Source organism: Nymphaea colorata, chromosome 3 (assembly GCF_008831285.2).
Source record: "Nymphaea colorata isolate Beijing-Zhang1983 chromosome 3, ASM883128v2, whole genome shotgun sequence".
In the NCBI taxonomy this organism is placed as follows: Eukaryota; Viridiplantae; Streptophyta; class Magnoliopsida; order Nymphaeales; family Nymphaeaceae; genus Nymphaea; species Nymphaea colorata.
Window position 1 is genome coordinate 2,969,543 of NC_045140.1, and position 16,527 is coordinate 2,986,069.

The window sequence follows — 16,527 nt, forward strand, 5'->3', positions numbered from 1 at the left end:
TAGAGAAGGTTCTTATCCCTTAAAACCCTTCTTGGAAAGTTTCAGCTCTCTTCTTGGATGGTAGGACGAAACACTTCTCCTACTCACCCGACAACTCATCCGTTAAACCCTTCAATTACCATGCAATCCGTACGTGCGTATATATGTGGCTTATTAAGGAGAAATGCAACCTAATTGTTTAAAATTTATGTCCTGTCACAAGAAAATAGAAGAAACGCATATTACTGCTCTCAAATTACAATTACAAACCTGAGTTTGGACCATGAATATGCAGTCATGTTACTGTCAATTAATGTATATACATGGTCGCCTGCTCCTAATTTTTGTTCCCAATAATTTGCTTCCGATATAGTTGGCCATAAAAGCTTCCCCAAGCCATGCACGTGTTTGTGATGAAGATCCTCCCATTCCCTATCCAGTTCATACCCTAAAGCCATGCATACAAGCCAGAAAACCTATAGGTCAAGTCAGATCACGTAGACCGATTCGTCAGTTTAACATGGAACAAAATTTTTTAAAACACACACACACACACACAAACATTTATATATATATATATATATATATATGTATAAAGCTAATGCTGCTCATAAACTATTGCTAATGCCAATATAGACATGTTTTTCTTAGGATTCATTTTAAATTTTAACAATTTGGCAACATTCAGCTTTTGCAAGATTAAAATGTTATATATATGTTATTTATCTTTCCATTAAACGCTTATTAAGCATTATTTGATGAAGAAAGAGTTATTTAGCATAGTTAGTATTGCGCATGCACACACACACACACATACATATGTATAATCATTATGGGACCAGCTGAATGAATTAATGAAAGTCAAAAGTAGCTTTTGTTCATAATAGCTAGTCAATTTGACGCAGATCTCATTAAAAAACTCTTGCTAGTTAACCATATGATGATCCAGACGAGATTAAAATAAACAGATGAATGTAGATATGGACATCTCAACTGCTCGGATGCCTATAATTCATATGAAGTGGTTGGAAACACAATTAAATACGTATTTATTGTTGGTTAACGGCCAACTGGCCTCCTCCAACTTCGTTATCAAGCCTGGGGGCCTCCTCAAACACAAGACTCTTTATCTCACCTTGAGAGCATCCAATAGGCAAGGTAACTTCTATATATTCTATAGAATAAGTTCTCTCTGAAGTGCAATCGTCCACCAAACAGTATTGAAGTTTCATCAATGGTGTTACAATGAAGAGAGAAACAGTCAAGCCCTCCTTATCACTAACTCAATGGTTAACTTCACAGATCGTGTTAAAATGAAAGAAATATTTAATAAGTCAAACCCTGGCTTCTTCTTTTTAGTATATTATGGGAGAATTCACCACACTGTGAGCAGTTCTATTTTTTTTTTCAAGGTTTATTTATAAAGAGAATCGGCTTTCAATGTAAAAACCTCTGAAATCATATATTTATGCTTCATAAGTTCTGGCTTCTTCGGGGCTTGAGTAGACTTATGGCACATCTTTCAACTCAAATATTGTACTTACCACCGTTTATAACCCAGAAAAGTAACACACATAGGACTATGGTGGTTCTGTTGCTTTTAAAGCTCTACACTTGTTAACTGCAATATTTACTGTTCCATTGAATTTAGAGAGTAGAGGGAGTTAAGGGGAGTGGAATCCCTGTTTGGAGCTAGCCTCTTTCATATGCATCCGGCTGGGGAGACTTTCCGCCAACATCTTTCCAACAAAATTAGGGTTCCTTGCCAAAATATAACTTCAAGGTGGATGATGCCACAAGAAACTTCCCTGCACATGTTCATGGCAGCATTATTTATACAGACAGCTATCGTACATATGTGTGAAATGATTTGAATCATATCTTAACCTTATCTTCCTAATATCCATGAAGAGCTCTTTACAGCGGTAGAGGCAGGTGTGGGTACTATGTAAGTAATTATCTACACATACCAACAAAAAAAATACTCATTTTCATATTATACTGTCATGGTATTTTATTTTCCTTTACATATTGGTACTCTTAAATATTTCAAATTTTATAATGCCTCTTAACGAGAATTTTTTGGCTCATCATAGAATTTAGAGAAGGTTCTTATCCCTTAAAACCCTTCTTGGAAAGTTTCAGCTCTCTTCTTGGATGGTAGGACGAAACACTTCTCCTACTCACCCGACAACTCATCCGTTAAACCCTTCAATTACCATGCAATCCGTATGTGCGTATATATGTGGCTTATTAAGGAGAAATGCAACCTAATTGTTTAAAATTTATGTCCTGTCACAAGAAAATAGAAGAAACGCATATTACTGCTCTCAAATTACAATTACAAACCTGAGTTTGGACCATGAATATGCAGTCATGTTACTGTCAATTAATGTATATACATGGTCGCCTGCTCCTAATTTTTGTTCCCAATAATTTGCTTCCGATATAGTTGGCCATAAAAGCTTCCCCAAGCCATGCACGTGTTTGTGATGAAGATCCTCCCATTCCCTATCCAGTTCATACCCTAAAGCCATGCATACAAGCCAGAAAACCTATAGGTCAAGTCAGATCACGTAGACCGATTCGTCAGTTTAACATGGAACAAAATTTTTTAAAACACACACACACACACACAAACATTTATATATATATATATATATATGTATAAAGCTAATGCTGCTCATAAACTATTGCTAATGCCAATATAGACATGTTTTTCTTAGGATTCATTTTAAATTTTAACAATTTGGCAACATTCAGCTTTTGCAAGATTAAAATGTTATATATATGTTATTTATCTTTCCATTAAACGCTTATTAAGCATTATTTGATGAAGAAAGAGTTATTTAGCATAGTTAGTATTGCGCATGCACACACACACACACATACATATGTATAATCATTATGGGACCAGCTGAATGAATTAATGAAAGTCAAAAGTAGCTTTTGTTCATAATAGCTAGTCAATTTGACGCAGATCTCATTAAAAAACTCTTGCTAGTTAACCATATGATGATCCAGACGAGATTAAAATAAACAGATGAATGTAGATATGGACATCTCAACTGCTCGGATGCCTATAATTCATATGAAGTGGTTGGAAACACAATTAAATACGTATTTATTGTTGGTTAACGGCCAACTGGCCTCCTCCAACTTCGTTATCAAGCCTGGGGGCCTCCTCAAACACTAGACTCTTTATCTCACCTTGAGAACGTCCAATAGGCAAGGTAACTTCTATATATTCTACAGAATATGTTCTCTCTGAAGTGCAACCATCCACCAAATAGTATTGAAGTTTCATCAATGGTGTTACAATGAAGAGAGAAACAGTCAAGCCCTTCTTATCACTAACTCAATGGTTAACTTCACAGATCGTGTTAAAATGAAAGAAATATTTAATAAGTCAAAACCTGGCTTCTTCTTTTTAGTATGTTATCGGAGAATTCACCACACTGTGAACAGTTCTGTTTTTTTTTTCATGGTTTATTTATAAAGAGAATCGGCTTTCAATATAAAAACCTCCAAAATCATATATTTAAGTTCTGGCTTCTTGGGGGCTTGAGTAGACTTATGGTACATCTTTGAACTCTAATGTTGCACTTACCACCGTTTGTAACCCAGAAAAGTAACACAATCAGAACTATGGTGGTTCTGTTGCTTTTGAAACTCTACATTTGTTAACTACAATATTTGTTGTTCCATTGAATTTAGAGAATAGAGGGAGTTAAGAGGAGTGGAATCCCTGTTTGGAGCTGGCCCCTTTCATATATATCTGGCTGGGAGCCTTTCTGCCAACATCTTTCCAGCCAAATTAGGGTTCCTTGCCAAATCTAACTTCGAGGTGGATGACGTCACAAGAAACTTCCCTGCACATGTTCATGGTAGCTTTATTTATACAGTCAGCTGTCACACATATGTGTGAAATGATTTGAATCATACCTTAACCTTATCTTCCTAATATCCATGAAGAGTTCTTTACAGCGGCAGAGGCAGGTGTGGGCATTCACTGTGTAAGTAATTATCTACACATACCAACAAAAAAGTAGTCATTTTCATGTTATACTTTCATGGTATTTTTTTCCTTTACATATTGGTACTCTTTAAATATTTTAAATTTTATAATGCCTCTTCACCAGAACTTTTTGGCTCATCATAGAATTTAGAGAAGGTTAGAAAAAGAAGAAAACCAAAGGATAGTTACCCTTCAAACTCTATGTACATTCGAAGTCATTAAAACCAAGATACGTTACTTGTACCAAAATCAATGTATCTATATCAAATTTGGGTGGTTGGGAAGCTATAATGCAATAAACATCCCATAGTTGCGTCCCTACGAGAACGCGTTCGTCAGAATAAGATCATATCAAACGCATAAAAGTAAGTTCAAAAAAAAGAAAAAACAAAGGTCGGATGACTATATATAAGCATAGTAGACTCTAGGCATGCACCCAAGGAGCTCTCTTCTAGTAAGCTTTTCCTTCCACTTGACAGCACCGCCCTCTTCCATGGACACAGTTCTGTCAATAACATCCTCCATGAAAGTCTCCATGCCCTTCCAAATCTTGCTCATCCTTTGCATAGTCCTTGGCCTCTTCCATCTTCTCAAAGCTTTCCTGTCTCTTTCCCAGTGGGTTTGGGATTCTTTCCTCATGCCCGTGAAAAACCTTAAGCGATATGGTTCGTGGGCAGTTGTTACAGGCCCTACTGATGGCTTAGGCAAGCCCATCGTCTTGGGCCTGGCTCGCCTCGGCCTGAACTTGGTGCTAGTGGGCAGCGACCCGGCCAAGCTGAGCTCGGTGGCCGGCGAGATCCACGCCAAGTTCGAATCTGTGAAGGTCCGAAGCATTGTGGTTGATTTCTCTAGGGAAGTTGACGAGGGGATGAAGAGAATTGAGGAAGGGATCAAGATGCTGGATGTTGGGATCCTGATCAATAACGGCGGGATTGAATTGCCTTATATTCGATTCGTGCATGAGGTTGAAGTAGAGGATATTGGGAGAATCATCAGAGTGAACTTGGAGGCGCTCACTAGGGTTACCCATGTGGTGCTTCCTCTGATGGTGAAGAAGAGGAGAGGGATCATCCTCAACCTTGGCTCTGCTTCCGGATCCGTCTTGCCTGCTCACCCTCTGAGTGCTCTCTATGGTGCAACCAAAGCGTAAGTTCTCTCTCTTTCAGCGCTTACGATAAACGCATTTTTTTCAAAAAAAAAAAAGACGGTTTTATACTTTAAAAATAAGTTTGCCAAAAAAAAAAGTCCAGTTTGTTTGAAAAGTATTCAAAATGAAGAAGCTCCAAAAAATGCGTTCTTTTACGAATTTTTGGCATCTTTCATATTTTCTGTTGCTGCATTTTGATTTTCACATTTTTTTTACATTTTTTAGTATGTTTCTTTTTAATTTCTTAAAATTTGTAGAGATTTTACTGAAAAGGAGACTTTACTGTACTATGTCAGAGAAAAACATCGCCGCTAAAACCTATAAACAATATTTATAATTATGTTTATAATTTAGTTCTTCTCTGCTTTTTGCCAGGAAATCTACCCATGATTTTAGAATCAGGGAATGTTTTATAGTATTACATCTGCAACTTCATGTTTTAAAATTGGTGTATGACTGACAAAAGCTGATTTTTGGGAACTTATATTTTGTCTACATAACACTATGTTTTGTGTATTTTGTATATAACATCGGCGTTGCTTATACCTTTGTCTCACAACATCCTCGAACTTTGAAGCATTTCTTTCAAGAATTTGAGGTAAAGAGGATAAAGCATGGATGGACTAAATAGCAACCAGCACATCCAATCAAGGGAGATAGGTGTGGAAATTGTGTGGGCAATCTAGAAAATAGACCGACAAAAATTTTTATTCTTATCTTGATATTTCAGGGGATTTTTCTTTATTTACATATTTGTGCCCTCTTAAAAAATTAATATTTTATAATTAATGCTCTTATATCTTTGTTAAATAATCAATGCCCTATTAAATATGCTCCTTAGACCTTTGAATAATTACTTGCATGTATTGATTTTTTTTTTCCAGCCTGTGGTCTGTACATGAAATACTGGTTATATAATAGGCATAATTAATTGAGTGAAACTTACAAAAGATCAGTTTTCATCAACATGCTTGCGGGCAAGATTTAATATATTAATATAATCTAACAGTAATAATAACAATAATAGTAATATTGTTATTATTATGGAAAATTTACAGAAGCACGTATGTTTAATTTTTGATTGGCAGTTTCATAGAAAAGAGCAGTCAAATGAAAAAAGTTCAAACTTAAAAGCATTATCTTGTTATACCACGACATTTGAATGTTCTTTTGTGAAAATTTCTTATGCAAGTTGCAGAGAAATCCTTGACATGTGGATTGCAAGCGGATGAGAGTGCTTGTGATCATTTTCCATTTCCACATACTTGAACGTAAAGAACTTTTCAGCAAATTAAAGTCTATTTGCAGTAAAACAATATGAAATGTGGAGATCAGTATGTTATGAGTCATAGCTATTTTTCTGCAAATTATCTCTCTCTCTCTCTCTCTCTCTCATCAGTCAACTTTGTTCCAGGTATATTCATCATTTCTCAAAAACCCTCAACCTTGAGTACAAAAGATTTGGCATCCATGTGCAGTGTCAGGTAAGTTTAAACTTCTGTTGATCAGCAGTAAGTTTCTTTTCTTTTCTTTGTTTCAAGATGAGGTGATGAGGTGCTGTTTTTCCTTTGCACTTATTCTCTCTTCATCTGAATTTAAAGAACATGCTTCATGACCTTTTTAAGATCTAGAGAAGTAACACACTAGGTCATAATAGCAACCACGGGTATTGCAATACACACCATTTTAAAGTGAACAGCATTGCCACCCGATCGGCCGCTACATCCCTTGGGGCTAAGTGGGAAGCATTTAATACTACATATATTGCAAGCAAGCATTGCCGCAATTTTGAGTTAGTACTTCTTCAGATTAATGACCAACTATCACTACCCACTCTCTGATATAGTCACATACAGACTAGTGTCCTTTTCCTTGGAGCTGGATACACCACCAGACAGCTAGCTCTTTAAGAGGAAGCATTCAGTAATTGGAAGTCTAGTTCATTAATATTCTATTAAGGTTTTAAATTGCTATTCATTGCTGCGGTATTTATAAATGTTGATACATAAATGATCACCTTCTCCCTCAAAATCACTTCCTGCCTTCCAGAAAAGCTACCGAAGCCAGACATGCTGCAGTTAGAAGGTGGCAGTTACGTAGTGTATAGGTGCTTTGTTCATATACCCAGCTTTGGTTTAATTTATTTTTCCGATTTAATCCCTTTTTTTATAACTGATTTTAATCACACTTGTTCGTATATTAATTAATCTCTACTGCACACTCATGGGAGGAAAATTTAACGGAAGTACAGATTAATGGCACAGCTGAGACATGATCTTGGCTTATAATTACTTGACACCCATCACATTAATGATCTCTGAACCACTGTTTAATTTGGTTTTGGAACCCTAGAACTTAAATCCAAGCAAATAAACTGCAGATGGGATTCCCTTCTTTAGTCGGTCTGATCTCTTTCTAAAAGATAATTATGTTCATTTATTGGAAAGTTTCTACTTGCTTCTTTCCTAGGCCCCATTCTTCGTGGCGACGGAATTGACAGGCATGAAGGCTTCGTTCTTCGTCCCCACAGCTGATGACTATGCAGAGTGGAGCCTGCGTTGGATAGGCAACCATGATCGGTCCGTCTGCTCGCCCCACTGGGCTCACTCCATCCTGTGGTTGGGGGCAAGCCTGTTGCCCGAACCGCTGCTCAACATGGTGGTCTTTCGAGTTATGCTCCGCCGACAGGAGACGAGAAAGAAGGAGAAGGAGAATGCTCGTCGCAAGGAATAGGGCGAAGAGATGGAGAAATGTCATCGGCGTCTCATGATCATCTTCGGCTGATGAGTTCTGTTTCTAAATTTGCATCAAAGCTAGCTGTTTCATGCATGCATGTACCCGTTGTCGCCTAAGAACGTGGAAACGGCTTGGCCAAAATGAAACTGCAATTATGTAGACTTTCAACTATATCTCATACCATAGTCTGTCTCCAAACCCTCATATACCAGGCTTTGACGTGAATGATCTGGTCTATCAATGATTCAATTCCAAGGAAATCAAATGATAGAGATTATGTTGTAAATATAAAAGTCAAGTTGTTTTTTCAAAAGTTCAAAGTAGTTTTTGAAAGATTGAAATAAGGGTTCCTTTAAATTAAACATTTTGGTTTTTTTGAAGCATATCTCAGACTCTTAAAAATACAACTTGGGTTTCATATTTGCAATTTAATTTTCATCATTTGATCTCATAAGAATTCATAGTATAGGTAATTTCCATCTAGTCTGGTAGTTTTCAATATATATATATATATATATATATATATTGAAAACAGAAAACCACCTCCATGAGTTGAATGGTTTTTTTTTTCAATTTTATATAACCAAAAAACAACTATAAATGGTGCATTCTGTCACTAAGAACTATGGGGCAAGTGCCGTCGCCAATGCACCTTTTTGCGATGGTTTTTAATGATAGAATTTTTCTTTTTTCTTTTTTTTTAAGACTGGCCATAAACGTAGCTCACTGCACACATACATCCCTACACACACATATATATATATTGAAAAGCTAAAGCTAAGTTACTCATTTTCTGTAATGTGCAATTTAGGCTTTTGTCCTGCAACCTGATATGTGTCCACTTTTTTACTGCATTCTTGGGATACTGCATTCCAACTAATGAAGCTGCTTGGTGCAAAACACTACCAAAGAGTGCAGTGCATTGTGCAATTTCCCCTTGACTTTGCAAGTGCATTGTGCAATCACGTTATATTATTATCAAAGCCCAAAACTCACAAAGCTGACCGAACCCTTCGCAGAGTGAAGCCTCAGGGTTTTTTTCCCTTAAGTTCAACATTGCGATTGCTTTGATTGCTTAGTACTCTAGGCTTTGTTTGTGACTTTGTGAGTGCTTTGTGCAATCACGTATTAAACTAGCAAAGCCCAAAACTCGCAAAGCTCACTGAAGCCCTCGCAAAAGGAAATGTCAAGGTTTTTCCCTCAAACCATTCAAAAATGTTCATAATTTGAAACCATATCATCCAAATCCAAGAAGCTCACTCCTTTGGGCTGTTAGTTTATATATAATGGTGCTTTAAAACATGCCACCTTATAAGGGTATGCTTGTTTCCCAAATCTAAAGCCCTTGCTGCATAAACCCACTGTTTGTTTTAAAGAGTGAACCAGAATATTTCATCCGTTTATTTAAAGTCTGACCAAGAGGAGGGGGTCAGATCTCAGATCTGCAGAGCTGACATCCTCGATCGTGGATCTAAGATCCAAGGTTAACAGACGCAACCTAAGAGGATTCTTTTATTCTGATTCTTGGCATAGAAAAAAAATGATGCAAGTTTCATGGAACACTGTAACAAGCGTTCCATGAATTTGTCTTTCTTTTTGTTAGCAATTTCATGAAACAATAACATAATGATGTTGTCAAATGGCCCTTTATGAAAACCGAACAATAAAGTGTGCACTACTAGCCCATACTTATTTGAGTGGAATAGGTAGCGTACCGAGCAGCAAGGTGGTCTACCTCCTTTAAAGACTTATATTTGAATCTTGGAGGGGTCACTGTCACGTTTCAGTGTACTATGCCTTTGGACCATAAAATGTCTTGAAACATACTATGTGAGTCCTGGGGAAGGGCACAGCGGGCGGGCTAGTGATCTTTCTTAGAAGCGGTGAAATGCCCTTAAATAAAAAAGAAAAAATGCTCGCCATAGAGCAAGGTCTTACAACACAAGATTGCTTTTTCCACCCATAGGTTTTCACATATTGTTATCTATGACAATATACACTGATCAAATGATTGTTTCAGATCTGGATGGTTATGGATGCTTAAGTTTTTATGACCTCAGGCTTATTTCTAGGGGAGGTTATGTTGATATTGCACAAACATTCATATGATCATTTAGGTTCCGTTGAGTTCATCATTCTAAGGGCAAGATGTCCATGGGGAAGCTGGCAAAACCCAAATCTCTAAACAGAATCAAAGTCTAACTTAAGATTCATAGTTCTTTAGTTTCTATATTTACAAGGTCTTATCCAAGTCAGATGAGGTGTCTAGCCATAAATACATATGGATCTAAACGTCTGAAGAATCACAGATCAGATTGAGGTTATCAGAAAACAGCGCCTCCCAAGTCACTAAAATAGCTAATCAGGTGTGCTAATTCAGCAATTAGAGGTTAAGAACATGCGGCTATAAGCCACCACACCGCCTCATCCCCAGACAAACTTTGGATGGTTGCCTATATCTCTGGCATCCAACACAAGAGATCTAGAGAGAGAGAGAGAGAGAGAGAGAGAGAGTTCTTACCAATGGAGAGAAACATTTCTTGCAATGGGATGTCTTGGGCAGATCAATGGGACACGTTTGAAGAACCACCACCTTCAGAACCGCCACCATCGAGCGCAAAAGAAGCCACCAATGGGAAGAACAAGGCGTCCAAGTGCTCGGCCTCCGGTCGGATGAAGAAGGCCAAGCACGGCACCCTCGCCGGAGTCCGGTGGGTCAAGGCACTTTGCCAAAGGAAAAGCCACAAGTGATCTTGTTCCTCACTCAGCTCTCTGGCACAAACGGAAATCAAGAATCGTCATCATAAGAAGAAGGCTCTTGGCTCATGCACTAATCTCTCTCTCCCTCTCCCCGGCTTGTATTTTGATGCTTCTTTCTGCTTCATTCGTGGCGACGATCCCTTTTTGTCTTTCTTGGTCTTCTCCTCGACAAGCCACGCTGTCATAATTATCATTGATAGAGTTCAGAAAACGAAAGGCAATTTGCCGGTCTTTATTTTTTTCTTCCTGTCTTGTTACTATGTGTTGCCTCCATTATCGTGTCGCTCGCTGCTTTGCTTCGTCCACGACCTGTTGGCCTGTGATATTTATACCAAACTGTGAACTGTTTAAGAGGAAACGTGGGACCAGATGTTGCCTTTTCTCGTTTGCTTCAGTCTTTTGATCAGCTCCTTTGTTCTAAAGTGATAATTTGTGAGTATAAATTGCAATGGAGAAGACATATCCGGTATAGCTGTTTAAAATGACAATTATACAGGACAATATATATGAGAAAATGGGTGCTTAATTTTTCTCTGAGAGAAATATTTCTCTGCCATTACTTGATACAAGAGAAATATTTCTCTGTCACGACATGATATGTGTATAAGAGAAAGAAAAATGTAATGGTTTGTTGGGTGAGAAGGAGGAATATTTCATTATACGAGCTCAGCTTTCTATAATACAAGATATTGTTTTTCTTTTTATGTTTTGAGGTGTCACCGTAACTTGGATGTGACCATTTTTTTAAAGAACAAAAAGTTGATAAATTGGATATTTTAAATGAAAATTGACCAACTACACTCTCTGCTCAGTCATTGAGTCAGGGTGAAAGGAAATGTACTTGCTTAAAAACTTTATTTTCACTGGGTTTTAGTGAATACATCTTCAAATGGGCTTATATCTCTCGTCATGCCATGCTCAATGAACATATATAACTTTTTGTTTAAGAGAAGCGACGTTGAACAAGATGTTAAGAAAACGGTCATTTGAAAAATGAAATATTTTGCAAGTGTTCCACGATAAATTCACAGATGTAGTGTTTTATGAATCAGATTTGGGTTCGGATTCTAGATCCGATTCCATGGGTGAAACAATAGGGATCCAGTCCATGATAGTAACTTGGACGCCCTATTTGCCAATTTTTTAAATACGTGTGAAGTAAGCAACTTTTGAGTTTCCACCTTCAAATAGTTAACTTAATTTCAAGCCAGGCCGTCTCGGGAAGCGGAAAAGTGGTCTGGCAACACTGTTTCGGGCCCGACTCGAGACGAGTTATCGGTGGGCGCCCCCTGAGACCCGGCGAGGTCTGTGTGGTGTGGGCGTTAGAAACAGCAGGGCGCTCATTGGTCTTAACACTTTCCGGGATTCCAGCTTTGACCGGATATCGGGTGAGGTGTCAGCAAAGCGGATCCGGGTGGGATCCAAAACTGTCAGATTTGATTGAATTAATCAAATCACCGGGTCTGACCCTTTTGTGTCCATGGCAGAAAACCGAATGTTGATTGGTCAGTGTACAACTGGATCCGGTTTAAGGCGTTAAAATTTGGATCAGTTGGAGTGGCGAAAGTTCGTTTAAATATATTAAATAATTAAAATTTTTTAAATTTTCAATGTAATTTTTTCTTTTTAACTTAACTAAGATGGATAGGCTGCCGTTGGAATATGTCTGGCTTTTTTTATCCAAAAGTCCTTGAAATATTTGAGAAACAAACACTGCATCTTGACTTGCAATCTCAGGGTTGGTTTCATAAACAATTACAAAATTGTTTACTCAAATTCTTCTCTTCTTTGTTTTTTACTCAAATTTTGTCATTTATATGACTGTTTTAATTTTTTTTACTCAAATTTTGTCATTGACATAACTGTTTTAAAAATTAGATAAGAATGGTACATTACAAAAAGATTGAAGAAAAAATATTAGAAGATTTTTAAAAATATGTCTACTAATAACTATTAATTATTTAAATATAAATCTGATATAAATTTTAGATCCAAATATAAGAGAGCCACAACCCAAGTATCTCGAAGAACTGCTCGTTCTTTGGAAAGCGCACAGCTAGAAGGCTGCCGGTTTTTTACTTTTTAGGGGCCGTTTTTTTGTTGCTGGATGCGAGTCGTTTTGGGTTTGGTGGTACCAAATCATGATTTTAAATCCAGACCCGTTTTGGCTGATTCGTACGTTCGAGAACACTCTCTGCGAGACTGCGCCGCGAGTTGGCGGGTCTGCGTGGAGATCGACACGTCGCTCAGGGCATTGTGACTCATGGCGTTACGTGGCGTAAATCCTGCGTGCGCCGTCACCCTGGCCGCGCCTCCGAGCCGCTCCTCCTCCCAGCCACTTTCCGGAAACCGCCTGCCGGTTGGCCCCGTGGTTTTGTGATATCACTGTCGCCACTCGAAACCGGCGGTGCCTCGGTTGTCTCACCACAGTCTCCGGTCTTAAATATCTTCTCCGTGCCAGTTCTACTCTCGCTCTGCGACCTCGGTCTCTCTCTCTCTCTCTGCTTCTCCTCCGTTCGTTCGTCTGCCCCTCTCTAGTTCTTGCGTTTTTTTTTTGCCTCCTTTGATCGATCGTCATGGGTACGATCAATAATGTTTAGTTGAGTTGTTTCTAAGCTTGCTTCCGGTTCTTTCTTTTACCGATTCTCTAATGCATGTTTGTTGTCTGCAGCATCTGGCAAGAAGATCAAAATCGGAATCAATGGTCTCGATCTCTCTCCCCTTTCTCCTTCTTTTCGTTTGAACTTGATTTGTTTTTGTGATGGTGGTGGAATGATCGGAGGTTTAATGATCGAAACGTGTAGGATTCGGGAGGATCGGCCGGCTGGTTGCTCGTGTAGCTCTTCAACGCAACGATGTCGAGCTCGTCGCTGTCAACGATCCCTTCATCAACACGGATTACATGGTTCGTATGAGGGAACCCACCTCAGCACTGCTGTGGAAAACTGTAGCAGCTTCAGAGAGTTGTCATTTTGAACCTAAGTTTCTTTTTCTTTCTACTGTTTGAATCTGTGGGTTTTGCTGGTAGGTGTACATGTTCAAGTACGACAGCGTCCATGGCTTGTGGAAGCACCACGACGTGAAGATTAAGGACTCCAAGACTCTCCTCTTTGGTCAACAGCCTGTCACCGTTTTCGGTCACAAGTAAGTTGATCGGTTTCTCATCACTGCAGGATCGCAGATCCCCTGCTTCTGTGTTCTTCTTCTGTGTGTAATGGTATAAATGATTGATGTGATTGAAGAAACCCGGAGGAGATCCCATGGCGTGAGACTGGTGCTGAGTTCATTGTCGAGTCCACGGGAGTGTTCACTGAGAAAGAGAAGGCAGCTGCCCATTTGAAGGTTAGTCATTTTCTTTCCTTCCAGTTCTTTGTTCGGCCTGACTCTGGTAATAATAGTCTTTGATTCATCACCAACTTTTATAAATTGTCTGTATTAAGTCCATTACTTTTCAGTTTTTCTGTAAATTTTTTGGTCCTCTTTATCCCAATCAACTGTTTGTTTCATGGATTGGTTATGTCCTTGAGTGGGATTTTGGCTGGTGAAAACAGGGTGGTGCCAAGAAGGTTGTGATCTCTGCACCTAGCAAAGATGCGCCTATGTTCGTCGTTGGCGTCAATGAGCACGAATACAAGCCCGAGCTCGACGTTGTTTCCAATGCCAGTTGCACCACCAACTGCCTTGCTCCATTGGCTAAGGTCGGTCCATGCTTTAGCCATTTTTCTTGGCTCCTTGCTCCTGCTTGATTCTTGAGTTTCAGTGGTCTGATTAGCTACCTGGCTTTTCAGGTCATTCATGATAAGTTTGGCATCGTTGAAGGGCTTATGACCACTGTTCACGCCATCACTGGTACAGAACTTCCTCCTCTTCTTTTTGTTGGCTTAACAAAATGGACTCTTTTAGTTGGTTTAAGTTTTTAACAACTTTTGTACTGTATTGGTCAGTTTCTCTCTCTCTTTTTTTTCTCGGCCTGTATCTTAATCTGAGTTTCCCTCTTTCTTTTTACTGTACCTGATCACCTAGAGTTTCATGTTTGATGTGTTCTTTTCTGCTTGTCTCTGTCCTTTTTTCTCGATTCAGCAACTCAAAAGACAGTCGATGGCCCATCGAACAAGGATTGGAGGGGTGGAAGAGCTGCAGGCTTTAACATCATCCCTAGCAGCACTGGTGCCGCCAAGGTAACGAAAGCAACGTATTTCTCCATCTCTGTTGTGACATCATGGTTCTCTCTGAAATGTATTTCTGATGGCTTCCTTTATCGATGGCGACCTAAACACTCAGGCCGTGGGCAAGGTTCTGCCGGCGCTCAATGGGAAGTTGACTGGAATGGCTTTCCGTGTTCCCACCGTGAATGTCTCTGTGGTGGACCTCACTGTGCGGCTCGACAAGGCAGCCAAGTATGAAGACATCAAGGCAGCCATAAAGTGAGTAACACCAAAGTTGCCACTGCACATTGTCTTCTTTCTTATGGAGAACTAAACGATGTTTTGGGGGTTTTGATAAGAAAAAGCTTCTGTAAGTTTTCATTCTTTCTAATGGTGGTGAATGGCAGGGCGGAATCTGAGGGGAAATTGAAGGGAATCCTGGGCTACACTGAGGACGACGTGGTTTCTTCTGACTTCATTGGTGACTGCAGGTCTGCATGCCTCGCATCTTAAGAATTATGAAGAGGAGAGGAAGCGATGGTTGTATAATTTTGCTGTTTTACTAATTCTTGTTGATTAATTCTGTGTTTCTTTCTTGATGCAAACACAGGTCTAGCATTTTCGATGCCAAGGCAGGGATTGCACTGAGCGATCGCTTTGTGAAGTTGGTTTCTTGGTACGACAATGAATGGGGATACAGGTACATAAATAGTCATTAGGAGGAAGGTCCTCTGTAACAAAGTTCTTTCCATCCTAAGATAGTTAATTCTTCATTCTTTGTGGATTCTTTTGTGTGATGGTGGCAGCTGCCGCGTTATCGACCTGATTCTTCACATGGCCGCCGTCGGCAAGCACTGAGCGGGAGAAAAGGGGAGGCCTGCTTTCTTCTGCGTACGAAATGGAGCGATGATGTTCGCCGTATTTTTGTGTTGTTTTCTTTCTCTTTCGCTTTTTATCCATAGCGCCGCCTGGATGGTGGCGGGTCTGTTCTTGTGAGGAGAGAGTTCTAGGGTCATATATGGAGTTGCTGTAGCAAGTAGGGTTGTTCGGTAGGCAAGCAAACATGGCTCTTTTTATAATATGCCCTATTTGAATAATAAGTTTGCAGTGACCTGTTTCTATATATATATATATATATATGTGTGTGTGTGTGTGTGTTTTTCTTTCCTACGTTGAATGTGGATTTTACTAGCAACATTTTCAAATATTGCAACAAATGTGTGTATGAGTGTGTATGAGATTAGAATGAAAATAAGTATGAGAATGAAAAGAAGTATGGGATAATGTTTATGTATATGAAAAAGAAGTATGAGATAATGTTTATGTATATGAGATAGAATGTAAAAAAGTATGATAATGTTTATAAGATAAAAGAATGAGATAATGTTTGTGAGATGATGGAGGTTGATATACGTGGTCTAATGATAAGATTGGACCGAGCGATGTTTAGTTTTGACTCGACTGGGTGGTAATACGCAGGGATTGGATTGATGTGTTCTTGAATTTTTCTGGCTAATTTGGCTTTTGCTTTCTTTGTGTTCTGTCCTAGAAGACTAGAACATGCTCTTGAAAATCAATCCCGATTCCTATAAGAAAACGATATTCAAGACAAGCATGTCAGAGATTATGTGGTGGTGATGACCATAAGATTAGTTTTTATGGATTTTGATCTCCTAGTTGTTGACGCCTTCAGATCCCTTCAGGAGATGTTTGTATCAATCTCGTCAAAATATGATAGGAAA

The 16,527-nt window shown here is 38.9% G+C and overlaps 2 protein-coding genes across 2 annotated transcripts; both read left to right on the forward strand.

The window, feature by feature from the left end:
- Positions 1–4,417: 4,417 nt before the first annotated feature.
- Positions 4,418–8,053, forward strand: LOC116250499 (very-long-chain 3-oxoacyl-CoA reductase 1-like). Its single transcript, XM_031624149.2, has 3 exons — positions 4,418–5,143; positions 6,559–6,628; positions 7,614–8,053. The coding sequence occupies exons 1-3, from the start codon at positions 4,428–4,430 to the stop codon at positions 7,875–7,877; spliced, it is 1,050 nt and encodes a 349-aa protein (XP_031480009.1). The 5' UTR covers positions 4,418–4,427; the 3' UTR covers positions 7,878–8,053.
- Positions 8,054–13,097: 5,044 nt separating this feature from the next.
- On the forward strand, positions 13,098–15,896 carry LOC116250500 (glyceraldehyde-3-phosphate dehydrogenase, cytosolic). Its single transcript, XM_031624150.2, has 12 exons — positions 13,098–13,220; positions 13,312–13,344; positions 13,445–13,545; positions 13,669–13,784; positions 13,883–13,982; positions 14,192–14,338; positions 14,429–14,489; positions 14,721–14,818; positions 14,922–15,064; positions 15,193–15,276; positions 15,396–15,485; positions 15,592–15,896. The coding sequence occupies exons 1-12, from the start codon at positions 13,217–13,219 to the stop codon at positions 15,641–15,643; spliced, it is 1,029 nt and encodes a 342-aa protein (XP_031480010.1). The 5' UTR covers positions 13,098–13,216; the 3' UTR covers positions 15,644–15,896.
- Positions 15,897–16,527: the final 631 nt, after the last annotated feature.

What these genes read in the sequence shown, in the direction of transcription:
- LOC116250500 (XM_031624150.2), top strand. An exon ending in GTCACCGTTTTCGGTCACAA is followed by an intron (nt 13,785 to 13,882) that starts GTAAGTTGATCG and finishes ATGTGATTGAAG; the next exon opens with AAACCCGGAGGAGATCCCAT. An exon ending in GCCTTGCTCCATTGGCTAAG is followed by an intron (nt 14,339 to 14,428) that starts GTCGGTCCATGC and finishes CTGGCTTTTCAG; the next exon opens with GTCATTCATGATAAGTTTGG.
- LOC116250499 (XM_031624149.2), top strand. Translation starts at nt 4,428, where the DNA reads ATGCACCCAAGGAGCTCTCTTCTAGTAAGCTTTTCCTTCCACTTGACA. An exon ending in CTCTATGGTGCAACCAAAGC is followed by an intron (nt 5,144 to 6,558) that starts GTAAGTTCTCTC and finishes ACTTTGTTCCAG; the next exon opens with GTATATTCATCATTTCTCAA. An exon ending in GCATCCATGTGCAGTGTCAG is followed by an intron (nt 6,629 to 7,613) that starts GTAAGTTTAAAC and finishes CTTCTTTCCTAG; the next exon opens with GCCCCATTCTTCGTGGCGAC.